This window comes from Homarus americanus, unplaced genomic scaffold (assembly GCF_018991925.1).
Source record: "Homarus americanus isolate GMGI-L3 unplaced genomic scaffold, GMGI_Hamer_2.0 scaffold16894, whole genome shotgun sequence".
Classification (NCBI taxonomy): Eukaryota; Metazoa; Arthropoda; class Malacostraca; order Decapoda; family Nephropidae; genus Homarus; species Homarus americanus.
Window position 1 is genome coordinate 60,193 of NW_024746541.1, and position 27,996 is coordinate 88,188.

General features: G+C 44.3%; 1 protein-coding gene across 1 annotated transcript; it reads right to left on the minus strand.

Annotated features, from left to right (window-relative positions):
* Nucleotides 1–3: 3 nt before the first annotated feature.
* On the minus strand, nt 4–27,977 carry LOC121879275 (sulfotransferase 1A1-like). Its single transcript, XM_042385870.1, has 8 exons — nt 27,771–27,977; nt 23,514–23,695; nt 17,776–17,872; nt 16,991–17,162; nt 13,469–13,589; nt 11,170–11,264; nt 5,595–5,783; nt 4–220 (listed from the first exon to the last, which is right to left on the minus strand). The coding sequence occupies exons 1-8, from the start codon at nt 27,794–27,796 to the stop codon at nt 110–112; spliced, it is 993 nt and encodes a 330-aa protein (XP_042241804.1). The 5' UTR covers nt 27,797–27,977; the 3' UTR covers nt 4–109.
* Between the last annotated feature and the right edge of the window lie 19 nt (nt 27,978–27,996).

Below are 27,996 nucleotides of genomic sequence, written 5' to 3' on the forward strand. Positions count from 1 at the left end.
ATAATCAGAGGACACATCAGTGTTTTATTTATAATTCAAATCTACTTATAAACACCTCAACCATACACTGGCAGGTAAAACAATTGACGTTATGTTGATAAGTTTGTCTCTAGTTGAAGTCTTGGTAGTAAGGAAAGTCTGAGCCCTCGAGATTCTTCAGTGTCCACGTCTTGAAGGCCTTCTGTTGCTCCTCCGTCAGGTAGTTCTTCCAGTCACCCACCTACAAAAAAAAAAAATATATATATCAGTCAGTGTAAAGTTCACAGTTTTGTTGTGTAGGAGTGTGATCACAGTTAACAGCAAACGCACACACATGTTCTTTCAATAACAATAATAGATATTATTATTATTATTATTATTATTATTATTATTATTATTATTATTATTATTATTATTATTATTATTATTACACATGTAAACACACATCCAAAAGAAAAACATATATACAGTATTCATATGTACTGTACACTGTGTACATACAGTATAGCACTACTACTACTACTACTACTACTACTACTTTTTATTTTTTTATTTTTTTTCTTTTTTTATTTAGAGACGTGGCCTCCAGCCTCCCCCAATAGCCACACCTTCGCCACCATTTTATTACTTTAATAATAAATATCCTAATACATAGCTATCCTATCTGTGTTGAATTAGTTGAGCCGCAGATCTATGGCATTCAGTGACCAGCTCATAGTTAATATCTGCAGCAGTTGTCGGAATTGGGCAGAAGCTCTTTGCCCCCCTGAGGCAGAGCAAAGCCGACCGAAGGAGAGAGAAAGACAGTCGACATCTCATCCAGGCTGTAACGTAATTTCTGGGCTGCTGCTTCTGTCGGAGATCACCTCCGGAGTCTGGTGTAGAAACATCTTGCACTTGGTCCCATCCCACCAGAGGTTGTGAACACTAGAGGAGTGAAGCTGCCTTGATCAACGTTTTGAATTCTTTTCCCCATATGCCCTTCTTGTCGTTCTCGTTCCTCCTATGTGCAGCATCGAGAGCTAGGTTACGGTGACACGCGGCCATGGGATCAAAAATCCTGATGTCGAAGAAAGCTTGCTGTCCCCGCGTCCAGAATCCTCGAGCACTGACGTCCACACGGGCTTGTTAGATGTGTTTGAAGTCCTGTGTTGAAGAAATCTCACCATCCAATGGAAGGAGGGTCGGTTCTACCATGACATCCCGGCAGATTTCCTTCAACATATTTGCGGTGAGGTCCCCTTACCTCGTCATGCCCTCATGCATATGAAGCCCCCTTTCTGCACACACACAATGGCGTGATCGCCATCATAGGAAGAGCCACACACGCATTGGGAGGGCAAACCTTCTACTGGCCGACCGTACCTTAGAGCAATGGAATCTTTAAATACTTGTTTATTAAGAATGAAACCATTTGCCCTTATCGGTAACGTAGTTAACCAGTTTGAGGCGCCCACCTCCTGTGCTATAGCTACTTTTTTTAAAAAATTTTCTGGTACCTGCAGCAACAGTTGCTGTAACTTATCATTTTGGCAGTGCTGTCGATCTGTCGTAATGGACCTACGAATCTTATTTACTTCACTGGTATCCACCTCCCTGCTGCATCTGGGCCATTATGTGGTCTCGTGAGGGCTGCCGTGAGCTTGGGCGAATTTTGATGTTTGCAAGGCAATCTCCTGATTGTTAGTCCCATCCCTCCCAGTCTTAGTGGAAGTGCAAGAAGTGCTCCTTCTGCTGGGGTTAAGTCAGGGTATTTCACTAATTTAGGAATGAAATGACATGGATAATTTCTTCCAGAGGGTGGAGGATGGGTCCGATATCAGGATAGCGTATCAGGTAGTTCCAACGATGCTTATTCCATGGGTGAATGCAGCAAAGGCTGCATGTGGCTCTTGTAAGAAGCAATTCCCAGACAGAGCTTTGGATTACCAACCCACTCATTCACCTTTCCCGCTACGTACTTGGTCTTGAAGTCCGTAGTGCCAATTACTGCGCCTAGATGTCTTTTTGGCCGTCCTTTAGTTATTTTTGACCTCACTTCCGCCAAAAACCCATTGCCCGTTCATACGTGTTCTGGCTTCACGATGAGGAAGGACTTGCTATGTTTGGGTGGTACCCTATTTGTGGACTCCGCGATGTTGCTCTCACAAGTCCACCACTTTTGATGTCCTCCACTTTTCCTGCTCCCTGTAAGCAAGGTCATCAGCATATGCCACTTGCTTGACCCAAGTTGTTTCAAATTTTATTTCTTTGTTGAGCACTGATAGGCCAATTGCATACATTGCCATTGCAACGGGTCCCTGTGTTGTTCCCTGTAAGATGGTATCACCTCGTGCAGAGCCTTTGTTTGTTTACTATGTAGAGGTCTGATGGATTCCTATTCGAATTTTCAACATACATCGCAAAGCTTGGACACTTGATCATGATGTTGTGCAGTGCAGCCTTGTGTTAAGTATGTTGAATGCGTTTGAAGCATCCACCAGGAGAACGGCCTCACAATCACGCTGCTCACCTTCACCGCCATTTTATTACCTTAAAATGCAACATCCTTATACAAAAGTAGCTACCCTAGCTGTGTTGAGTTAGTTGAGCCGCAGATCCATGCAGCATTCAGTGACTTTTGCCTCATAGTCAATATCTGCGATCGTTGTTGGTCTGGGGCCGACGATATCGTTCCCCTGAGGCAAAGCAATGCAGACCTAAGCAGAGAGAAAGACGGTCGGCATCTGAACCAGGCTGCAAAATAATCTCGGGGCTGCTGCTTATGTTCGGATGACACCTCGGTCAGTCGTGCATAGAAACATCTTGCACTTGGTCCCATTCCGCCAGAGGTTGTGAACACAAAAGGAGTGAAGCTGCCCTGATCCACATTCTGAATTCTCTCCCATATGCCCTGTTCTTGTCATTCTCGTTCCTCTTGTGTGCAGCCTCAAGGGACATGTTAAGGGAAACATGCGGCCATGGGGTCGAATATCCTGAAGTCAAAGAAGGATCGCTGTCTCTGCGTCAAGAATCCTCGAGCACTGACATCCAAACGGGCTTCGTTGGGTGTGTTGGATGCCCTGTGATGGAGATTCTCACCTTTCAGTGGAAGGAGGGTGGATTCCACCGTGACGTCGTGGCAGGTTTCCTTCAACATATTCGCTGTGAGATCCCCGCTTCATCATGCCTCATGCATACGAATTCCCCCTTCTTATGCACCATGGCATGATCGATGTCGTAGGGTGAGCCATTATGCAATGGAGGGGCAAACCTTCTACTCGGGCCAAACTACACCTTAGAGAAATGGCATCTGTAAATTTGTTTATTAAGGCTGAAGCCTTTTGCCCTTATCGGCAAAGTTGTTAGCCAGCTCGAGGCGCCCACCTCCTGCGCTATAACTACTTTTTTCTTCTCTGACAATTGGGTGTGCTGTCGCTCTGTCGTAATGGACCGTCGAATCTTGTTTAATTCGTTGGTATCCACCTGCCTTGCTGCATTCTGAGCTATTATGTGCTCAGTGAGGGCTGCCGTGAGCTTGACAGAGTTTTGATATTCGTTGGCAGGAAGCTCCACTGAATTGGTCATTCCCATTCCTCCCAGTCTCGGTGGTAGTGCAATGAGTTACCTTTCTGCTGGGTTTAAGTGAAAGTGTTTCACTAGTGTTGGAATAAAGATGACGCTGATGGCTTTTTCCAGAGCATGGAGGAGGGATCCAATATCAGGAATAGTGTACATTAGGTAATTCCAGCGATGCTTGACGGCATGGATGAATGCCGCAAATGCCGCATGTGGCTCTGTTTTAGCAATATGAAAGAGAGCTTGGATTTCCTTCACCCACTCATGTACATTAATTTTCCCGTTATGTACTCGGCCTTGAAGTCCTTCGTGCCGATTACTGCACATATGTGTCTTGGCGGTCATTAGCTATTTTGACCTCACGTTTGTTGCCCGTTTATGGTACTTCCTGCCATTTGGGTGGTACCTTATTTGTGGACCTCCTGATGTTATCAGGTCCCACCACTTTTGATGTTCTCCACTTTTCCTGCTCCTGTAAGGTCATCAGCATATGCCACTTGCTTGACCTTGGTTGTTTCAAATTTTATTGTATGTTGGAGCACAGATAGGCCTAGTGCGTACATTGCCATGGCAACAGGATCCCCTGCGAAGTTCCCTCAGTTGACTGTATGGTGGTATCTCCTCTTAGGGCCTTGAAGCTTGCTATATAGAGGTCTGATGGGTTCCTGTAGGTGTTTTCAACATACATTGCAAAACTTGGACACTTGATCTTGATTTTGTGCAGTGTAGCCTTGCGGTTGATTATGTTGAATGTGTTGGAAGCCTCACAATTGTGCTGCTCAAATATCTTTCTCATGGCGTGAATGGCAGTTTCACCCCCGGCCTGGTGACCAGCACATACTTGCAAATATCCATTTTCCAATGATCCTTCTTAGCACTTCCCCTCCCATATAGGCCCACATCCTGAATTTTTATCCAAAGGAATGAGGCGGCAGGCCGTCAGAGCTTGTAGGTGATGGCTGCAAGGGGTTGCTAGCTTTCTTGCAAGGGCAGCGGTGGCATTCCAGAGATCACTTGTGTCGCCAGACTTGTTGGTGCTGAGGATGATTCTCCAACCATATGCATAAAGGCCTGAAGGGCCTGCCCCTCCCTGTGTCTTCAGTGCTTTGAAAGGACATAGTCACCCTGGGACCTGATGCCTTCTTCTGCACTTGCAAGAGAATGTTTTACTTTCAGTTGTTTTAAGGTCTCTCTGTTTATTGGCAGCACACCATCAGATGACACTTTTCCTACACACATCTTGTTACCAAATTTTCTGGCAACATACTCAATGGTTTGCTTTCCGTCTCCTATGAATTTTCGTCTGTGATGCAGTGCTCTTGCCTGGCGTAAGATATCACCAAGAACCCTATTCTGCCACATTGTCAATCTTTTCTTCATTTCTGCCACATTTTCCTTGCACTTAATCCTTGCGTGTGTTCTATGGCAGAATAAAAGGGTATTATTGCCAATACATGAAAAGCTAATGGGGCCAAGGAGCTGTCGTGAGTGTAATTTTGTTTGAGGTGCGTCATCTCCAGGATCATTTCTTTGATGGCCGCATGCTTAGGTGGTTCAAAGAGTTTAGCTGGCGATCACCTGACAACTTCTGAGTAGGCTTCTTTGACCCACTTCCCCACATCTTGCCCGGACATGTGTGATATTCTACTACTACTACTACTACTACTACTACGTATTATACTTCTTTTGTAGCAATGCTTTATGTACATTTGATTATTTATTAAATCTCCTGAATAAAATAATGTATGACCTCATCATATGATTAAAGATTTTATCACATAAGTTTATATAGGGTGTGTTTGGTGCCGTGAGAAGTATCCGACCAAACAGCTGCTCGACAGATTATGTCCACCACCATCACCCGTCTGTGTAGTACGAGTGTAGTGTGTACTTGTTAACACCATCCAGAGTGTAGTGTGTACTTGTTAACACCATCCAGAGTGTAGTGTGTACTTGTTATCACCACCCAAAGTGTAAATTGTAATTGTTACTAATACCCAGAGTTTACAATGTAATATTCTTGACCTATTGTACCTGCCATTATCTCATGAATTTACCTGTCCTGTTCTCATAAACTTGATGCCCTTGGCCTCCTCAGTGGGCGCTGTCGTGAAAGTCTCATTGTTCGCGGCAGGGTTCTGACTCATCTGGTCGAAGGAGCAGTGATGGACCAGCCACGACACTTCCTCCTCCTTCACCTCCTTCCCTAAGAACTCGGCCACCTGCCTCACCACGGCGGCCAGGTCCTGCAAACACACGTCACCTGTGAAATTGGGTGTCAGTCCTAAATGGCCCTAGCCTGACCTAACCTGGCCTGACCTAACCTGGCCTGACCTAACCTGGCCTGACCTAACCTAGCCTGACCTAACCTGGCCTGACCTAACCTGGCCTGACCTAACCTGGCCTGACCTAACCTGGCCTGACCTAATCAAACCAAACGTAACCCTAAATAATCTAGCCTTATCTAATCAAACCTAACCTTAGTTAATCTAATTTAATTAATCTAACTAAACCTAACCTTTAATTTTCCAAGCGTCATTACACTCACTAATTACTCCGCAATCGAATCGTGGACCATAGCATCGGAATCAGCGAGCTCAGGAATACCTATATTAAGATCTTGAACAAAATTTTATCTGGGGCTAAAATGGCTGAAACGAATATTTCGACCGAAATCTACTTTTATTCGGAATTGGAATTTAGGGGTTTAACTAATAAGTACTTCCAGAATAACACAAAAACTTCAAAATCGTACTTCAAAAACCCACAGTTGAGAGTAATTAGCATTGAAAAAATGGCATTACTGAATCTCACTGAGTCTAACCAAACCTAACCTTAAATAGTTTAACCAAATCTAACCAAACCTAATATAACCTAACGTATACATAAGTATCATCATATAACATATACATATTGTTCAATCAGAAGTATATATATATATTTTTACGGGGAATAGCTCACTCGGGTTCAGGTCGTTAACCCACAACAGGGCCTAGGGAGCGAAAAATAACAGTAAAAATAAATTAAAAAAGAGGAGAAAAAGATTATATTAATCTACACCACGAAGTTGCCAGAAAACCAGCTTTTTAAAGTGAGACAGATTCTATGACTATGGAAACACAGAAGAAGGCAGAGCATGCCACAGTTTGGCTGTGTGAGGAAAGAAGGATGTACCATAACGGGTTATTCTAGTGTGACCGACATCCACAGAGAAACGGTGGGCATCGCAGGCAAGACGAGTGTTATGAGCCCACGGCCTTGCCGGTGGTACTATCGTGCACAAAAGTCGTGTCCACTACCCAGCCACAGTGAGGTTTCGAATAGCCTTGAGTCTGAAGTTTCGAAACAGCTGGGGGAAATGCTATGGTCGGCCAACAGATGTCGCCCACTGTAGTGTGTGTGTGTGGGGGGGAGGGGATAGAGGAGGTGGGGGCTGGATGAGAGGCAGGTTTATTTATTATTTATACCACCATAATTTCAAGCTGCCTTTTTAACTACGTTTTGTCTTACAGTTGTTTCTTTATGGTTACGAATTCATGGAACAGGTGCAGTGCCCTGGGTGCTTATTGCCGCTCAGGTCACAATGATACTTTAAAGAATGGAATATATTAAGGATAAAAGTGAAATATGCAAGGATCAGCGTGAAGGGCCTTGGTCAGCTAGTTTTACTCAGCGACCACGTCACAATTTTGTTGTTATTCCGACAAAGAGATTATGGTAATATTTATTTATATTCCACCCATCCTTTGCTTAATAAATATTTGTGATAATATGCAATATTATATAATTATATACTTATGTTAAAAAGAGTGGAGTGAAAAAGTTATCAGTATTGTAAAATAGTATTCAGACTTAATCTAGTTCCAATTCTTCCAAGTTCCAGTGTTTAAACACCCCACCACAATATGCAAGCTTCATATATTTTGGAGTGTGCTCAGTTACCGTTAATATTGTGTGCTGAACATCATGAGCATTTCAATGATGGTAGCAATTGTAACTATATAATTATATTGTGTTATAAGACAACACATTCCACGACGTGTCATACAGATCATTGTATACCACACAATACATAATTTGTGGCTGTTAAGTTACTTTGTTATGAATTTTCATGCGATATAGTTTAAGACATCATTAAGGACATGGATTTAAGATAACACTGTAGGTGAGTTAATATATATTAATTGTATTTACAAACAATACTAAAATCCAAACAATACACCAATACACACATCTTAGTATTTGGTCCAGCCACCCATTGCATTCAGGACTTCATCAAGGCGATTAGGGATGGAGTCGACCAGCTTCAGGCACACCCCTGGTCGTCGACGTATACTCTCCCACACGTCGTAAGCTTTGGCCTCTATTGCTGCACAGGTTCGCTGCTCCCCAATATCCCAATCACGTTTCATCATGGCCCAAATATGTTCAATCGGATTAATATCACATCCTAGTGTTGGCCAGTCGATGACCTCAATTTCAGGGTGATCCTGGAGGTAGTCCTTCACTATGTTGCTGGTATGAATGGGACTGTTGTCATGAACCAGCCTGATAGTGTGGGGGGCTGGAACTGCCATAGCCCGGACTGTAGGAATTAGCACTTGCTCCAGGATGTCTACATACTGCTCACCAGTGAAACGGCCATTGATCTTGACCAGTTCACCTGGCCCATGTGCCCACATCCACCCCCAGAATGACACTGACACCCTACCACTCACTGCGCGATGTTGAATGTGTTTCTCATGGTAGCGTGTGTTGGGGGGCCGCCAGCACTGCCTTGCTTCGGCTCCCACTGACCTGAACACCGTTTCATCGGTAAATATAATGGTTCTCCAGTATTCTTCTCTATGTGGAAGGTGTTCCAATGCAAAGCCGAGTCGACACTCCTTGTGAGTAGGTGTTAGCCACCCTTTGTGAGCTGGAATATGGCAGTCGATCCCGGCTTCATGAAGTCGGCGTCTCGTCGTCATGTGATGGCAGTTGAGGCCCAGATTTCTTGTATGCTCCACTGATGTTCGCATTGGATATGCCGTTGCAGCTGCCACGATCATGGCGTCCATCCTTGCCGACGTTACTCGTGGCCTCCCGCTTCGAGGTTTCGTCTCCACTGAGCCCTCTTCCTCCCACCGGCGGATCCACCTCCTAATCGTCTTGGTGCTCCTCCCCACTTCGAGAGCAATGTTCGGCACAGTTGCCCTGGCTCTCCACATCCGATGATTTGGCCTCGCTCAGCAATCACTGCCGACGAATTTGCTCGTCCTGCAGGCATATCTGAAATGGCAGAGTAATATTATGTTGTGGTAACTGATGCAGGCTTTTATATACTAGAGTAAATTAATGGTATTAGTAACACCTAGGTTAAGTATTATTACTCTGACATAACGTTTTGGTAAATCTTTTAGGATCAACTGCCCAAGAAACCCTTCCTATTTCATGTATTCATAGTGAACTGCAAGTGGATCCCCCCCCCCCCCACCCCCAAACCTCCACCACCACCCCTGCGACTGTAGAGTGAACATTCGCCGATAATCATCATCATCATCAAGATTTAGTTTAACCAGACCACTGACACCCATTTGAGTCTCTCCTAGGGCTGGCCAGAGGGATTAGTTAACATATTTGTGTTTCTATAATTTAGTGTTATATTGTTTGGAGGAGATTACAGTATTTCAAAAAGGTAAAAACTGAACTTAGCGAAAATTTTGGGGTCTCTGCTAAAATATCTTACATTGTAGGGTTAGTGAAGCACATTGTTCGATACCGATTATAAATAGGGCATTCAATGAGAATATGTTGGACTGTTATTTGTGTTCGGCAGTTGGAGCATATGGGTGGGGCTCCATTAGGGGAAGACATGAGTTGGCCATGCGTCAATCGCGTATGCCCAATTCTTAGACGATTCAGAATAGTTTCGTGATGTCGAGAGGATTGTTTTCATGGTGACCAAGGATAAACTGATAATGTGATCATTTTTAGCTTATGACTTGTTGGTTCATTTTCCCAGGACTTTTGCCAACCGAAAAATGCTTATGTGTATAGAAGATTTTCAACTCAATATCACAAAGTCTTTCACCTCTACAAATATCTGCTGTTCACTCATGGGACACCCTGCAATAGTGTAAGAACGACATGGGCTATGCTGACAAATTAATGTGACTTACTTGTTGGTGACGACGATGGTAGGAATGAGACCTCGGCATGTTTCAGTGTTCGATATCACCTCCTACCCCTGGTGTGGGTGGCGCCAACCTTGGTAACAACTTGTGTATTCTCCTTGACTACCAGTAATGGTAGTCAAGGAGAATTAATTACTGGTGTGCCCATCAGTCTCACCGTCGTAGCCATGAACAGCAGAGATATGGTCGTTGTAGTACTTTTATTTACCCGTTACACATGCTTAATAATATTAACTATCTTCATGATATTCTTATTGTTATCAGTGATTGCAGAATTCACGATGTTATGCTCCACCTACACACAGCCTGTTATTAGACTAGCCCCCCACACACACACACACTACAGTGGGCAACATCTGTTGGCCGACCATAGCATTTCCCCCAGCTGTTTCGAAACTTCAGACTCAAGGCTATTCGAAACCTCACTGTGGCAGGGTAGTACACAGGATGCCAAATCCACCAAACATTGCCCGTTAAAGTACCTGTAAAAGAGAGAGAGTGAAGCAACATTGTGGTGAAGAGAAAGGGAAGAAAGATTATCAACTAAAGGAGGAGAGTTAATAAGACGAAATACCTTTGATTCCACCCTATCTAACAGTTGGACAGAAGAAGAGCCGCCACAGATATGAGAGCAGTACTCCAAGTTAGGACGAATGAATCCCTTTTAAACTTGAAGCAACTACTCAGGAGTGAAGTAGCTACAGCATCTGTACAGCATTCCCAGCTTTTGGGAGGCAGCTTTAGCAATGTTGTGGATGTGTGGCTTCCATGACATATTAGAGGAAATGGTGAGGCCTAGCATATCTATTTTAGAATTTGGCGGAATGATAGCATCCTGAAAGATCAGGATATGACTTCCTTCCATATGGTGATGACTGTCCGATGATATCATACTGTACACCGTGAGTCACGCCACCTATAGTAATTCCACGTTAACCAAGCCCATAAGCCACGCCCCTCTTCTATAAAAATAGCTGATTGGTTCAAAGAAAATGTTTGTGTAACTGTCCATTTATTCAAGCTAAATATGGTCACAAATGGTAAGCAGACCTGTTATTATCTAGAGTAATGTTATATAACTAGACTATCAAAATGCAAATGAATTCAAGGCATTAGCACTTCAGAGAGGATGTTAGAAAATGTTAAATATTTATCTTAAAAGGTCGAAGTCAAAGATGAAATTCGCTTTCGAATGAAGTCTTTATTATTTCTTTGTTTTGTACCAAATATAAAGCAAACAGAAACAAATGATACCAAACATACAACAATAGGTAATGAAGTACAGTTTGTATGGCTGGATATATAACAAGTCATTTATATAACTGATAAAACTCGTTAGGTTAGTTAAGGTTAGGTTAGGTTAGGTTGAAAGGTTAGGTTAGATTAGGATAGCGAGAGTAGATTGTTAGGTTTAGTTAAATTCCGATTTTAGGTACCGACACAGGTGTTAACTGACCTCCTTCATGTCCTCAAACCTGATGAAGAGGACGTGGTGTTGATGCCTTAGCTGCCAGAAGGTGAGGATGTGTGACCAGATGGGTGAGTAGACCACTGGAGGGGAGACCAACGCACTACGTCAAGCATACGGTACAGGTACATGGTACAGGTATAGGTATATGGTAAAAGTATGTGGTACAGGTATATGGTACAGGTACATGGTACAGGTATATGGTAAAAGTATGTGGTACAGGTATATGGTATAGGTATATGGTAAAAGTATGTGGTACAGGTATAAGAACATAAGAACATAAGAAAGTGGGATACTGCAGGAGGCCGACTGGCCCATACAGGGCAGATCCCTTTCACACCCATCCCAGCACTTCCATGTGCCTATCCAACTTCGTCTTGAAGCTCCCTAGCGTCCCCGATCCTACTATAGCACTCGGTAGCCTATTCCACATATCCACAACTCTATTACCAAACCAGTGCTTGCCTATATCCTTTCTGAATCGGAATTTATCTAATTTAAAGCCATTTGTTCTAGTTATTTCGTTATTACTGAGCTTCAGAACATCTTCCATTTTACCCTTGTTAATCCCACTTACCCACTTGTACACCTCTATCATATCTCCCCTAACAGGTATATGGTACAGGTATATGGTATAGGTATATGGTAAAAGTATGTGGTACAGGTACATGGTACAGGTATATGGTATAGGTATATGGTAAAAGTATGTGGTCCAGGTATATGGTACAGGTACATTGTTTGTATACTACACTATGTATAGTTCCTTTCACAAGTGCATTTAGAGGGCTCGTTAGGTTTTGTAGAGTGTGGTAACCTTGTGTTTGTTTACATTCAACAGAAGGAAACTCACAATAGTAAACATACTATGGAATCAAATTAAAACAATATTAAAACAAACATCTCAATGTAATGATTTGTGAAATGTTTACATGACGAGCCCCTGTAAATGCTCTAGTGAAGGGGATTGTACATTATTTGTATACCTACACTATGTGCACTGTATACCTGTACTCCCAATGTGCACATAAGGAATCTATGGAAGTTATAGTATATGGACATTGTCATGGGTTGCGTTAGGCTTACCAACCAACTCCAAAGTTTGTTTTACTAAAGATAAGGCACCCGGCTAGCCATGACTACGACATATTTTTTTCCATTAGTGGTATGTTAGCCAGTCTTTAGGGGAGGTCATTGAGACAGTGTTGTACTGTTCATCGCCTCACGCCGCATTTTAATTAGTATCCCCGAGGCCATGGGTTAGTCTCCACCCTCTCCCTCTTGAAGGGGACGGGACACCACACAGAGTCCTCCACCGCCACTCCTTCCTGTGGACCATCGGTGACACGAGACTAAGTGTGTTAACCTAGGTTTGTATTCCCTATGGAAATATCACGTGTGGAAGCCTGGTTGTGACAAAAGCAATCCAGGCTGGTCTATTACACCTAAGTGGTTAATCAAGTCACGCTTATCAGTTCTCCTTGCCGCGACAACCGTCTTCAGTGACTGTCAGTGACGCGAGACTATGTGTGGTAACCCAGGAGTACCTTTTTGTTGTTATTCCCCGTGGAAAGAAGTTCTTGTGCGGAAGCCAGGTTGCAACAAGAGCATTCCAGGCTGGCAGTAAATGTATCACTTTAAGAATTAAGGCTCTGTTAAGTCATACCCATAGTAGAGTAATCACATGTGTCCCAAGTTGAAAATTCCCTCTTTTAGAAGATTAATTTTATTACAGCGTGAATGTGAGTGACTCATATATCCATGCAAATTGTAAATCATTGTATGGAAGCTTGACAAATAAATGTAAGTGCAATTATCTGCCTGTATCTGTGATCCTATCTTATTATTACTAAAGGTAATGACTGATTGGTTATGACAAAGTATAACCAATAACTTAGACGGATGTTGGAAATTAATGGAACTCATTAAATCATCATTTATCAAGTATAAATCATGGAATGTCGGGTGGTGGAGTGAATCCTATGTAGATACACCATAATCTCCTGTAAGTAACCAGTGTGAAGGTATCGAACTCTACGGTAAGAAATATAAGAAACACAAAATAATATAACCTTATATAACATCCACACCTAAACTTTACCCAAAATCCATGACAGATTTTACTGAATAACCTACCAACCCATCCGTTTATGTATGTGTGTATGTATGTATGTATGTATGTATGTATGTATGTATGTATGTATGTATTCAGGGATTAATAAACTTCTGACCTACGAGAACATTTAAACAGAGAGAGAGAGAGAGAGAGAGAGAGAGAGAGAGTACCTACCTTTCTCATCAAGGAAGCAGTCGATGAAGTGCTGTAGGTCCCCAACATATCCTTCCAGCTTACGATAGTGATAATAATAAGAGATACAGACATCGCGTGGGTCCCTACACACGTACACCACCTGCAAATACACTTAAACCTTCACCATCAGTAATACACCTACCTACACCACACTTATGTACTACACCTACCTACACCACATATCATTAGTTGGTGTGGGGTGTAGGGCTGTAGGTGGTACGCAGGGTGGTGTAATGCGTCTAGTGTGGCAGCATTATGTTAGAATTAAGGTGCAAGCACTGTTTGCTTCCTCTCGCTTTCAGCTACCGCCGCTGGCTAGTCCTCGTGGTGAAAAGGGAAGCAACTTGCATAAGTCTTAGCCTGCCAGTACACAGCCTCCTCACCATCAGGACTCCTGCTGTGCCTTCTCGTGACAACACACGGTAACTGGGTGCATCGTGGGCCCAGGCTAGACCAGCAGGGGATTTCGGAGCAACAGTGGGCCCCAGAGAGACGGTGCATAGGCGCATGTTGACACGTCCTGGTGGATTAACCTTGGCAGGTATAAGGCTACGGGAGTAAACCCCGAACGAAAAATCTGCTGTGAAGCCCCGCATCAGGCAGAAATACTTACAGAGCTCCAACACGACCCCAAACGGAGGTATAGGCGGAAGAGGTGACCATCAAGGGAACCCAACGACTACACTGGCGGATGAAGGCAATGCATAATGGACAGGCTACTGAGGTGAAACCCAACAAACTGGGCTATCGGCAGTCCATTACAACTCTTCCTCTCCCCACTGGATCAGGAAAAGTGATAGCCAAGATGTGTGGTTGCAGCCTGCGCTCCTGCCTCACCACATAAATCAACTCACGCACAGCCATCATCCAGTTCACCATACCTCTCATCATTATCATCAAAACCCCTACATCCCCTATAGTCCTATGGCGACGGACGAATGACGACGGGGACAGGCAGATATGACTGCTTGGAGTCTCTAGTCACAACTCTCCACATGGGCGGCACAGATAAAATGGTCGTTTATGCACTGGGATCTAGGCAGCAGTGCAATCTGGTCCTACCTATGCGACTGAGCAGCCCTCTCGAGGACCCACTCTGCTCACCCCACATGGGTAGGGGCTAGAAAAGTGCCCTAAACATAGACTGCCTAAAGAACCAACCTGACTGGCCAACCACACCCAGTAAGGTCATCCTTATGCGGTCGAAAACAATCATAATCACAGATCAAAACAAAAACAAACTATACAACCTCTTATGGTCGCTGCATGGAATGTCAGGAGCCTTCTGGATAATGGCACAAAGAAGAAGTGCCCTTGTGGGAAAAGAGCTGGCTAGGCATAACATCGACATAACAGAACGGTGGTCTGGCTATACAGTACTTTCTTTGGGAAAGGTAAGCCTGCTGTGGAAAGAAACCGCATTTATAGAGTTAGCTTTGCCATCCGCCAATGCATCCTACACAGGCTAGCTGAAATGCCTGTTGGTATCAACGGGCGCCTCATGACGCTCCAAGTTTCATTGAATCATTCACATTATGTGTTCTTCATCAATGCATACGCCCTAACACTGGATGTGGATGCAGAGGATGACATCAAGGAGGCCCTTTACGCCGACCTTGACAGGGTGCTAACCTCTATCCCCAGAGAAGATAATGTTGTGCTCCTTGGTGACTTCAACGCCAAAGTAGGAATAAACGCTGACATTTGACAGGGAATCATAGGGAGAAATGGACTAGGCAAGTATAATCCCAACGGCCTATTCCACCTAAGCAAGTGTGCTGCACACAACCTCGCTATCACCAATACCTTGTTTAGGCAGGCAGACAATGTCAAAGGTTCTTGGCAACACCCACATCCAAACACTGGCATCTCATTGACTACATCATTGTCAGAGAAAGAGATCGCCGAGATGTCCTCATCACCCGAGCCATGTGTGGCTCAGACCACTGCGACACTGATCATCGGCTTGTCAGAGCCAAGCTCTCTCTTCAAGTCGCACCAAAACGGCGAATTCATTAAGCATCCAGAAGAGGTGGGCTGGTAAACAACCCGACAACAAGCAACCCAAATCCCACTGCCGAATGGGGTATTCTCGCCACTGTCATGACAAAAACCTGAGAGAGACCCTCGGCCAGATCGAAGGAATACACCAGGACAGGTTTGATGAAAATGACCAGAAAATCAAGGTACTCGTTCACGACAAACCTGCTGTTTTAACTGACTGACAGCGAGAACTTCGCAATCTAAAGAACGACTGGTTTAAAAATAAAGCATGTGGAACGTAAAAACTTGCAGATCAACACAAGATGTGTGAATTTTTCAATTCCACTAAAACAATTTAATGGGCCAATCACTCATGGCACAACCTCCTTCACTCATCCGATGGTAACTCTCTAATTAATGACGACGAAGGCCTCCTTCAGCGCTGGAATGACCACTACCATTCGCTGCTCAACCGAAACAAAGATGTGGATGTCCTGATTACCCAGCAGGTCCCTCAGCATCCAGAGCTGACCCACCTCAGCTCTCTTCCATCCCAGTATGAGGTAGATACTGCCATAAAACAGATGGAAAATAACAAAGCCTAAGGGCCTGATGGAATCCCGGCCGAGGTGTATAAAGAAGGAGGACCTCTGCTTACTAGCCGCCTTCACTCTCTCTTGGAGAATATATAGGAAAAGCAGGAAATCCCCCAAGCGCTTAACGAAGCCTCCATCGTCAATATTTATAAGAACAAGGAAGACCGGTCAGACTCTGGCAACTACAGCGGGATCTCGCTGCTGTCCGTAGCTGGCAAGATTATCGCCCGAGTCCTCCTAAACAGACTACTTCCTGAGGTGGAAAACTTCCTCCCAGAATCTCAATGTGGCTTTCACTGTATGGTGTAGGTGGTGTATGGTGTAGATGGTGTATGGTGTAGGTGGTGTATGGTGTAGGTGGTGTATGGTGTAGGTGGTGTATGGTGTAGGTGGTGTATGGTGTAGGTGGTGTATGGTGTAGGTGGTGTATGGTGTAGGTCTTATAGATGGTGTATGTGGTATATGGTGTAGGTCCTGCACCATACACCATCAACACCATACACCAGAGAGTGTAGCTGTGGACATAAGTTGAGCCGAAAGTGCAAGGCGTCAGGTGAGTGAGGGCTGAGGGAGACTTAGCACCAAGAGAGACAGGGAGGTGATGATTAAGCGGACCAATCAATCAATCTATCATGGCCCTTCTCACCTTGGGTTTATGGGACCTCATTATCAATCCTCCCAAATGTTATATCACCCCAGGACACAAAACGTCAAATTCCATTCCTTCACGCCCGTCTCTGCCTGATCGGCTCTGCATTTGACCATAAAGAAAAAAAAAATCGCTGAATCGCAGGAGCCATACTTCTGGACATTGATGCCGGGAAATATTGATTATTGTGAACACTTTTAAGAACGCATTGTTGTGTTGTATTTCCCTAAATCACATGCGAGTGTAAATATGAGTGACTTGACCTGGAAATACCTTCGGCTTGACATCCCAGATTTGACGAGGAAGAAGCTGCATGGGGAGATGCGACTTAATCGTCCTGGGGGCGGCCATGCTTTGCACCATTTTCCAGGACAAACCCGGCCGCATAGGGTCGTCCTCCTTCAGGCCAGATACCTCCATGTCGGGGTGAATGAGACAGTCGTACCTGACAACGCAGTGAATCTATGTTAAACAAGGACGGTGGTAGTGATGGGAGTCAAAAACTAAAGAGAGAAAACACCAAGTGAGTAAACTTATCATTTATTTTTAAACTAAGATGATGAAATGTAGTAATAGAAGAAAATAAGGGAAAACGACGTTCTATTGAAAACGGGAAGAATTAAAATTAACATATATACGTGTGTCCCTAAACTGCCAAGAGAAAAGGATGAGATACAATTACCTCTGTGTTTACCTTAAGGATCACTAGGCCTAGAATTATGTAGACTAACCCAAAAGTACTTATACTTTGTTCCTGCAGCAGATATTAACAGTAAAGTACCTTATCCTCACTTAGTCATTTACACTTGAAGTTACTATGGTATATTTTCCATCCTTTTTCCTTTTTTTAAGTCAGCTAGATTGGGTTCCAAAATTATGACCGGCCTGCACTAATCCACCTTGTGTAGTTAGTGTCCAATTTACAGTTGCCTGAACTGGGAGTGCCCCGGGATCGAACCAGTGATTTTTAGGACAGGAGGCCAGCCCTGTACACTTAGTGTTTATTTGGAAGATAATATTATATGGCACTTATTGGATGCCAGAGTAGTAAGACTTACTCGAAAAAGGGGAACCTCTTCATCAGTTCCAGCTGAGCCTCCGGCGAGTCTTTATCCTTCATGAGGCACCACACCAACTCCTGCGTCCAAGTAGTTCCTGAAATATAAAGTCCAGGTGGTTACCCTCAGGCGACCAACAGCTGGGTCCAGGGAGTCCACAGAACAACAATTCCAACACGATACTTTAGTGAAACCAAACATTCTCAATCATCTATTTTGAAAGATTTTACACGTACACACACACACACTACTACTACTACAACTACTTTGCTGACACTCGGAATCGAGTATGACGATCGTCCAGGTATGATACAATGATATCAGTTGTTAAGGACGTCACCTACGTTAGTGAGTTCTGAGGTGAATAAAGAGGCCGATACGGGACCGGCAGAGTCGATCACAGATGTTGCACATGTCGGGGGGGGGGGGCAACGGCAGCGTCTTTTCGTCGTTGGCGCTTGTCTGCCTCGGTGTCTCGGTATGCAGTCAGGCGAACTTGAAAGTATTGACACCTTCTTGTGTAGTGCTCTTCCAAGCGTTACAGTGTGGAGTGATCGTCTCCCAGGTGAGGGGGTCGATTTGGCACTTTGTCAGGTTTGTTTTAAGACTATTCTTATACCTTTTCAATTACCCACCAGCGTTACGTTTACTATTCGTTAGGTGACTGTAAAGAAGCTGCTTTGGCAGTCTGCTGTCGTCCACGCGGGTAACATGACAGTCCAGCGTAGTTGTGCATGGATAATGGTAGCCTCGATGCTCCTACAGTTGGTGTCAGCGAGAATGCTGACATTCGTTCTCTTATTTTCCCAGCGAACTCGAAGGATGGAACGTAAACTGTTTGGTGAAAGTTTTCAAGTGCCTTGAGGTGCCTCCAGTATGTGACCCATGTCTTGCTGCCATATAGCAGAGATGGGAGGACCACTGGTCGATATAAGTGCAACTTTGTAGATAATTTCAGCTCCCTACAGATGAAGACACGGGTACGGAGTCTGCCAAAGGCTTGAGATGCGCATCTGATCCGATGTTGAATGTCTTCATCGATATCCGCAGTGGTGGACAGGTGGGAGCCAAGATACTGAAAGTGGGTAACCTGGATGGATGGTGGGAGTGTGGCTGAATCAGGGGCAGGCTGAAAGAGAATCTAAGTCTTATGTACATTCACCTCAAGGCCGAAGTGTGCATACGCATCTGCGTAGGTGTTCAGGATCTCCTGTCGCCTGGGTTCAGTGTGGGCGACAGGGGTGAGGTCGTCTGCATACAGAAATTCAGTAATGGAAGCTGCCGTCACCCTTGTTCCTGTCTGGAGTCGTTTTCATCCGGTACTTGATGTCCAGCCAACCGGCTAAATTAGCACTGGAACGAATAAGGAAGGCAGCCAAGAAATTGGAAAAGAGGGTTGGTGTCAGTACACATCCTTGTTTTACCCCTCTTTGTATGGGGAAGAACTCAGACTGGGTGCCATTGTGCAGGACACTGCCATTCATGCCATCGTGGAGTTGCCTCACAATGGCGAGGAATTTTGGAGGGCAGCTAAAACTGCTGAGGGTCCGCCAGAGGGCTTCCCTGTTGACTGAGTCGAAGGCCTTTGTTAGGACGATGAAGGCCATGTACAGGTCACGACGCTGTTCTCTGCACTTCTGTATCTGAAGGGTAGCAAGGATCATGTCAGTGGTGCCATGTGATGGTCTAAAGCCACATTGAGATTCTGGGAGGAAGTTTTCCACCTCAGGAAGAAGTCTGTTTCGGAGGACTCAGGCGATAATCTTGCCAGCTACGGACAGCAGCGGGATCCCGTGGTAGTTGCCACAGTTTGAGTGGTCTCCCTTGTTCTTATAAATATTGATGATGGAGGCGTCTTTTAGAGCTGAGGGATTTCCTCCTTTTCTCATATATTATTCAGGCGAGAGTGGAGATGGCTCGTAAGCAGAGGCCCTCTTGCTTTATACACCTCGGCTGGGAATCCATAAGGTCCTGAGGCCTTGTATTTTTCATTAACAGGTACTTGATGGCATTAGCTACCTCATCCAGGGATAGAGGATAGCTGAGGTGCGACAGCTCTAGATGCTGAGGGATTTGCTGGGTAGTCAGGACATCCACATCAGTGTTTCGGTTGAGTAGTGAATGGTAATAATAATAATAATAATAATAATAATAATAATAATAATAATTAACGGTTTATTGAAAGGGCTTGGCAGCCAGAAGGCTGAAAATATACAGTTACATATTTGGGGAATGAGTTTCGTATTATAAATAATATACAAATAACATAAGTGATACAAATAAGATATATAATAACTAGATGGGGAAAAGCTCAAACTACAGTGCATTTGAACATAGTGACAGTGCAAGAAGTAGTGTTTACTGGGAGTGAATACACTGGTTTATTACAAGTTATTGATAATTTTTACAATGGTTGGGACCGGGGTGTTCTTATAGCGATCAGTTCGTGCATGTATGGGCTGGATGCGGTTGTGGTGTCGAACAGCAATTCTCGGGCTAGGGATCTCAGGTGGTAGTAGGAGCCGGTGTTGAGGATGGTGTAGAAGCTTCTTACCAAATTTGCATATGAGGTCGTGGTGATGGTCAGTGAGAGTCGAAAGGGTCAGTGTGTTGAGCGCTTCTTGATATGTGGAGTAGGAAGGGGAGAGAATAATCTTGCATGCCCTCTTTTGCACTTTTTCTAGGTGTTTACGTTGTGTGGCATTTAGGGAGGAAGACCAGGTGGGGAGGCATAGGTGAGCTTGGGAAGTATGAATGTTGTGTAAACACTGAGGAGCTCGGGTGCAGGAACTCCGAGGGACTTGAGTCGGCGGAGGAGGTGGAGACGGAAACTGGAGGATTTGACAACTTCACTGACGTGTGGTTTCCAATTTAGTTTGTTGTCTATGGTGACGCCGAGGAGCTTCGTGGAATCTACAACCTGGAGTGTGTTCGGACCTAAAGTAATGGAAGGAGGTGGGACAATGTCGGAGGAGAGGTTGATGTGCATAACCATGGTCTTGGTATGGTTGATGGTGACATGGTTGTTGGTGGCCCAGTTTTGGAGACTGTTCAATAAATCCTGAAGGGCGGTATAGTTGGGAGCAGAATTGTTGACGCTGATCCCAATGGTGGAGTCGTCAACATATTTCCAGCGAGCAGGGGTTTCTCTTAGGGCATCATTGATGAGCATAAGGAAGCAGAGTGGTCCCATCTTGGTGCCTTGGGGGACGCCACAGGTGAGTGACTGAAAGGTGGAGACAGCCCCTCGGAAGCGTACAGCTTGCCGCCGGTCACTGAGGAAGTCTGTAAGCCATGGTATAAGACTTCTCCGAAGCCCGAAGGCAATAGCTTTGTTGATGATTATATTGTGGTCGACTAGGGTACCGTCTTTGTCTTTACTTAGGGAGTTACCGTCGGATGAGCGGAGGGGGGCTGTGCCATGAGGATTGGCCCATAAATGTTTTAGTGGAATTGGAAAATTGGTGAATCTTGTGGTGATTGCAGAGCTTGCGCTGGGCCGCCTCTTTCATCTTGTGGAAAGTATCAGCTTTGGTCCGAGACTGAGGGTTGTTTTACCAGTCAGTTAAAGCAGCATGCTTAGCATTGAAGTGTACATTGATTTCCTGGTAATTTTCATGAAACCAGTCCTGGTGTATTCTTTTGATGTGGGCCAGTGTCTCTCTGCAGGTTTTTGTCATAAGAGTGTCGAGAATAACCAATTCAGCACTGGGATTTGGGTTGTTTGTTGTCGGGTTGTTTATCAGCCCATATTCGATCTACTCTCTGAAAGCATGTGTTACCGCTGGATCCTCCAGAAACTTAGTTTAAAACCTCTTCTTGAGGTTTGCTGCCTTCGCTGTTTTGGGGCGACTTGAAGAGACAGCTTGGCTCTGAAGAGCCGATCATCAGTGTCCAGTGGTCTGAGCCACGCATGGCTCAGGTGATAAGGATTTCTCGGTGACCTCTTTCGCTGACAAAGATGTAGTCAATGAGATGCCAGTGTTTGGATTGTAGGTGTTGACACAAACCCTTGAGCTTTTCGGCCTACCTAAACAAGGTGTTGGTGATTGTGAGGTGGCATGCTGCACACTTGCTAAGGAGGAGTAGGTCGTTGGGATTGCACTTGCCTAGCCCATTTTCCCTATGGTTGCCTGCCAAATGTCAGTATCTTTGCCAACTCTGGCAATGAAGTCACCAAGCAACACAACCTCATCTTCTCTGTGGGTAGAGGCTAGCAATCTGTCGAGGTTGACATAAAAAGCCTCCTTGATATCATCCTCTGCATCCAGTGTTGGGGCGTATGCACTCATGACAAAGGCATGACGTGAGTGATTCAGTGGGACTCAGAGCATCATGAGGCACTTTTTGATCCCAACAGGCACTTCAGTTAGCCTGTGTAGGATGCGTTGGCGGATGGCAAAGCCAACTCCATTAATGCGGTTTCTCTCTGCAGCAGGTTTACCTTTCCAGAAGACGGTATAGCCAGACCTCCATTCTATGAGTCGACCCTCGTCTGGGAGTCGGGACTCACTAATGGCTGCTATGTCGATGTTATACATTATCAGCTCTTTTACCAGAAGGGCAGTTCTTCTTTCAGGATGCTCATTTATGCCAGTATCCAGAAGGGTCCTGTCATTCCATGCAGCGATTACAATTGTGTTTTACAGTTGCTCATTCAGGTTAGTTCATTAAGCAAGCTATGTTTAGGGCACCTTTTCTAGCCCCCTCCTAATGTGGAGTGAGCAAAGTGGCTCCTCGATAGGGCTGCTCAGTTGCACAGACAGGACAGTATTTCGGTGCAGCCTCGATCCCAATGTGTAAACGACCATCTTCTTTTTGCGCCGCCCGTGTACAGAATTGTTACTAGAGACGCCCGGAGTCATCTGTGCCTGTCCCTGTCGCCGCTCGCCTGTCGCCATAGGACTTTAGGGGGTATAGGGGTTTTGATGATGATGAGGAGTATGATGAGCTGGATGGTGTCCTACACGTGAGTTGATTATGTGGTAATGCAGGAGCACAGGCTGCAACAACACATATTGGCTCTCCCTTTTCCTGATCCGGTGGTGCAAAACTTGCACCACTGGGGAGAGGGAGAGTTGCAATAGACTGCCGATAGCCTAGTTTGTTGGGTTTCGCCTTAGTCACCTGTCCATCAGGCATTGCCTTCGTCTACCGGTGTAGTCGTTGGGTTCCTATGGTGGTCATCTCTTCCACCTATACTGCCGTTGGGGTCTTGTTGGAGCTCTGTAAGCATGTCTGCCTGATGCGGGGCTCCACCACAGATTTTTTCTTCGGGGTTTACCCCCGTTGCCTTATATCTATTTAGGTTAATCTGCATAGCAGTGGAGCAGTGGTTGGTAGGCTCCTGAATGTGTTTACATGCCAGTGGACCTATGCACCATTCCTCTGGAGCCCACTGTTACTCTGAGATCCTCTGCTGGTCTAGTCTGGGCCCACGAGGCACCCAGTTACCCTGTGTTGCCACGAGGAGGTACAGCAGGAGTCTTGATGGTGAAGAGGCTGTATACTGGCAGGGGAAGACTTATGCAAGTCGCTTCCCTGTTCGCCAAGAGGGCTAGCCAGCGGCGGCAGCTGAAAGCGAGAGGAAGGAAGCAGTGCTTGCACCTTAACACTAACATAATGTTGCCACACTAGATGCATTACAACACCTTGTGTGCACACACACACACACACACACACACACACACACACACACACACATTCACACACACACACACACACACACACATTCTCACCCGATTTTGGGAACGTGACCACCCAAACATCTTCGTGGTGGACAGTGAAATTTGTGTAGCGGTCATGCCAGTCGGCATAGAAGGAGGGCAGGAAGACACGTCCTGGGTTCACCTCCAGGTATTCAGAGCTGTAGAGAGAGAGATCTTCTGTACGAGGATCAGATACCGTCTTCATTGTCACCCTGCGAATATAGTGTACAATTAATGGTTAAGTTAGGTTAATTTAGTTAGGTTAGGTTAGGTTAGTTTTTCATGGGGATAACACACACACACACACACACACACACACACACACGCGCACACACACACACACACACACACACACACACACACGCGCACACACACACACACATACACGCACACACCCTTGAACAACCTATCAGTCGCCTGCTTCTGCTACGGTAGCTGCCCCGACTCATTCCCCAAGTCCCTGTCCCCGATCCATCTTCACCACTGGGTCGGCTTTACACCTGACTAAAAGATAACACGACAACACCCAGCAGAAAATTTTGTGTATCTGGGGAGTAACAATATCTGTGTGATGGTAGATGTACGGAGGAAATAAAAAAAAATAGTGCAAGCAGAAACATCAATTAATAATCTAAGAGACCAAATGAAAAAGGAAATTAACTTCAATTTGAGAAAAAGACTATATATGGCAAGGACCGATGTAAGGATCAGCAGACACTAGAAAGAAGTTGGCGGCCTTAGAATAAGCTACACGTACAGGAAAACAAATAAAGCAATACTATGCGTAGTAAAAAATTCAATGAGAAATATTTGAAATGTAGAGAGAAATAAAAGTGAGACTCTTTGGTCATATAATTAGGGATGAAGGGAATGATAACAGAAATATTAATGGGCAAGTTGAGGGTAGGAGGCCAGGGAAGGCAGAGACTGAGATGGATGAATGACATTATAAACTGGGCCCCAGAGAGATACAAGAACTTAGAGGATTGGTAAAAACAGCCCGAGATCGTTTAGAGTGGAGGACTGTTTAAAGGTGTGCTACAGTGTTATAAAGGTGTGCTACAGTGTTATAAAGGTGTGCTACAGTGTTATAAAGGTGTGTTACTGTGTTATAAAGGTGTGTTATAAAGGTGTGTTACTGTGTTATAAAGGTGTGTTACTGTGTTATAAAGGTGTGTTACTGTGTTATAAAGGTGTGTTACTGTGTTTATAAAGGTGTGTTACTGTGTTATAAAGGTGTGTTACTGTGTTTATAAAGGTGTGTTACTGTGTTATAAAGGTGTGTTACTGTGTTATAAAGGTGTGTTACTGTGTTATAAAGGTGTGTTGCTGTGTTATAAAGATGTGTTACTGTGTTATAAAGGTGTGTTACTGTGTTATAAAGGTGTGCTACAGTGTTATAAAGGTGTGTTACTGTGTTATAAAGGTGTGCTACAGTGTTATAAAGGTGTGTTACTGTGTTATAAAGGTGTGCTACAGTGTTATAAAGATGTGTTACTGTGTTATAAAGGTGTGTTACTGTGTTATAGAGGTGTGCTACAGTGTTTATAAAGGTGTGCTACAGTGTTATAAAGGTGTGCTACTGTGTTATAAAGATGTGTTACTGTGTTATAAAGGTGTGTTACTGTGTTATAAAGGTGTGCTACAGTGATATAAAGGTGTGTTACTGTGTTATGAAGGTGTGCTACAGTGTTATAAAGGTGTGTTACTGTGTTATAAAGGTGTGCTACTGTGTTATAAAGATGTGTTACTGTGTTATAAAGGTGTGTTACTGTGTTATAAAGGTGTGCTACAGTGTTATAAAGATGTGTTACTGTGTTATAAAGGTGTGTTACTGTGTTATAAAGGTGTGCTACTGTGTTATAAAGGTGTGCTACAGTGTTATAAAGGTGTGCTACTGTGTTATAAAGATGTGTTACTGTGTTATAGAGGTGTGCTACAGTGTTTATAAAGGTGTGCTACAGTGTTATAAAGGTGTGCTACTGTGTTATAAAGATGTGTTACTGTGTTATAAAGGTGTGTTACTGTGTTATAAAGGTGTGCTACAGTGATATAAAGGTGTGTTACTGTGTTATGAAGGTGTGCTACAGTGTTATAAAGGTGTGTTACTGTGTTATAAAGGTGTGCTACTGTGTTATAAAGATGTGTTACTGTGTTATAAAGGTGTGTTACTGTGTTATAAAGGTGTGCTACAGTGTTATAAAGATGTGTTACTGTGTTATAAAGGTGTGTTACTGTGTTATAAAGGTGTGCTACTGTGTTATAAAGGTGTGCTACAGTGTTATAAAGGTGTGCTACTGTGTTATAAAGATGTGTTACTGTGTTATAAAGGTGTGCTACTGTGTTATAAAGCTGTGCTAATGTTATAAAGGTGTGCTAATATGTTATAAAGGTGTGCTACTGTGTTATAAAGATGTGTTACTGTGTTATAGAGGTGTGCTACAGTGTTTATAAAGGTGTGCTACAGTGTTGTAAAGGTGTGCTACTGTGTTATAAAGATGTGTTACTGTGTTATAAAGGTGTGCTACTGTGTTTATAAAGGTGTGCTACAGTGTTATAAAGATGTGTTACTGTGTTATAAAGGTGTGCTACTGTGTTTATAAAGGTGTGCTACAGTGTTGTAAAGGTGTGCTACTGTGTTATAAAGATGTGTTACTGTGTTATAAAGGTGTGCTACTGTGTTTATAAAGGTGTGCTACAGTGTTATAAAGGTGTGTTGCTTACTTGTTGCTTTCATCCAAGAGAGAGAGAGAGAGAGAGAGAGAGAGAGAGAGAGAGAGAGATGAATGACGTGTACCTTAGTTTTACCTTAGTTACTCTCTCTCTCTCCACTGACACACAGCCGCCCCTAACAACAACTGTTGAGTGGAGCGTCTCTCAGTAACCTTGAAACGTGGTAAGCCTGGGTAATGTGGGGTGCCAAGGTAGAATGTTACTGCTGTCCGTAACTGAATATGAGTGCACACCACACTGACTGACACACTTGTACACACCACACTGACTGACTCACTTGTACACACCACACTGGCTGACTCACTTGTACACACCACACTGACTGACTCACTTGTACACACCACACTGACTGACTCACTTGTACACACCACACTGGCTGACTCACTTGTACACACCACACTGACTGACTCACTTGTACACACTACACTGGCTGACTCACTTGTACACACCACACTGACTGACTCACTTGTACACACTACACTGACTGACTCACTTGTACACACTACACTGGCTGACTCACTTGTACACTGGCTGACTCACTTGTACACACCACACTGACTGACTCACTTGTACACACTACACTGACTGACCACTACACACTACACTGACTTGTACACACCACACTGACTGACTCCTGTACACACCACACTGACTGGACTCCACTTTGTACACACCCACACTGACTGACTCACTTGTACACACCACACTGACTGACTCACTTGCACACACTACACTGACTGGACCCACTTGTACACACTACACTGACTCACTGTACACACTACACTGACTGGACTCACTTGTACACACACCACACTGACTGACTCACTTGTACACCACACTGACTGATTCACTTGTACACACCACAATGACTGACCCACTTGTACACACCACACCGACTGACTCACTTGTACACACCACACACACTGACTGACTCACTTGTACACACCACACTGACTGACTCCACTTGTACACACCACACTGACTGACCCACTTGTACACACCACACTGACTGACTCACTTGTACACACCACACTGACTGACTCATTTGTACACACCACACTGACTGACTCACTTGTACACACCACACTGACTGACTCACTTGTACACACTACACTGACTGACTCACTTGTACACACCACACTGACTGACTCATTTGTACACACCACACTGACTGACTCACTTGTACACACCACACTGACTGACTCACTTGTACACACCTCACTGGAAATATCTGTCTGTAACTATTGGTGCATAACTGATGGTAGTGATCGTTGCTTTGTATTGTGTTACGTAAGACTAAACAGCATGAAAAAACAGCACTCGATACTACAAAATGTGAGAGTAAATAGATATCAGATTTCAAATTACCTCTAATCTATAATAATGTTATGTTGACCACTCGCATATCCTATTAGGTTATAATTGATAGAAATTTAAAAAAATAAATAAAAAAAACGGCCCAGTGATGATCATAAACAGTAATGCTTTTCACCAAACAACAAAGACATGGTAAAGAATCACTATGGACACAATCTGGTCCCTTTTAACCCCTACCTTTCCACTGCCATCTTGTTATCCATGTTAGCGTGAGGTTGAGTCGGGAGAGTGAGGCAGTGTGACCGCCCTAAGCGACCACCGGACACAGACTGTTATCACAAATGAACACTTCTTACTCCCCTCACCAACTCTTTGTTTGTTTATGATACATGAGAGATATACACAACTCGTGGAGCCAGTTTATTGTTTACAGTGATTATGTTTCCTTGTTCAACCAGATCGC

Bases quoted from the DNA above. Each gene is read 5' to 3' on its own strand.
- LOC121879275 (XM_042385870.1), bottom strand. From the start codon at position 27,796: ATGGATAACAAGATGGCAGTGGAAAG. The intron at 17,873-23,513 runs GTGAGAATGTGT...TTTATATTTCAG, and splicing joins GGTCACGTTCCCAAAATCGG to GAACTACTTGGACGCAGGAG. The intron at 5,784-11,169 runs GTCAGTTAACAC...GTGTGTTTGCAG, and splicing joins GGTTTGAGGACATGAAGGAG to GACCTGGCCGCCGTGGTGAG.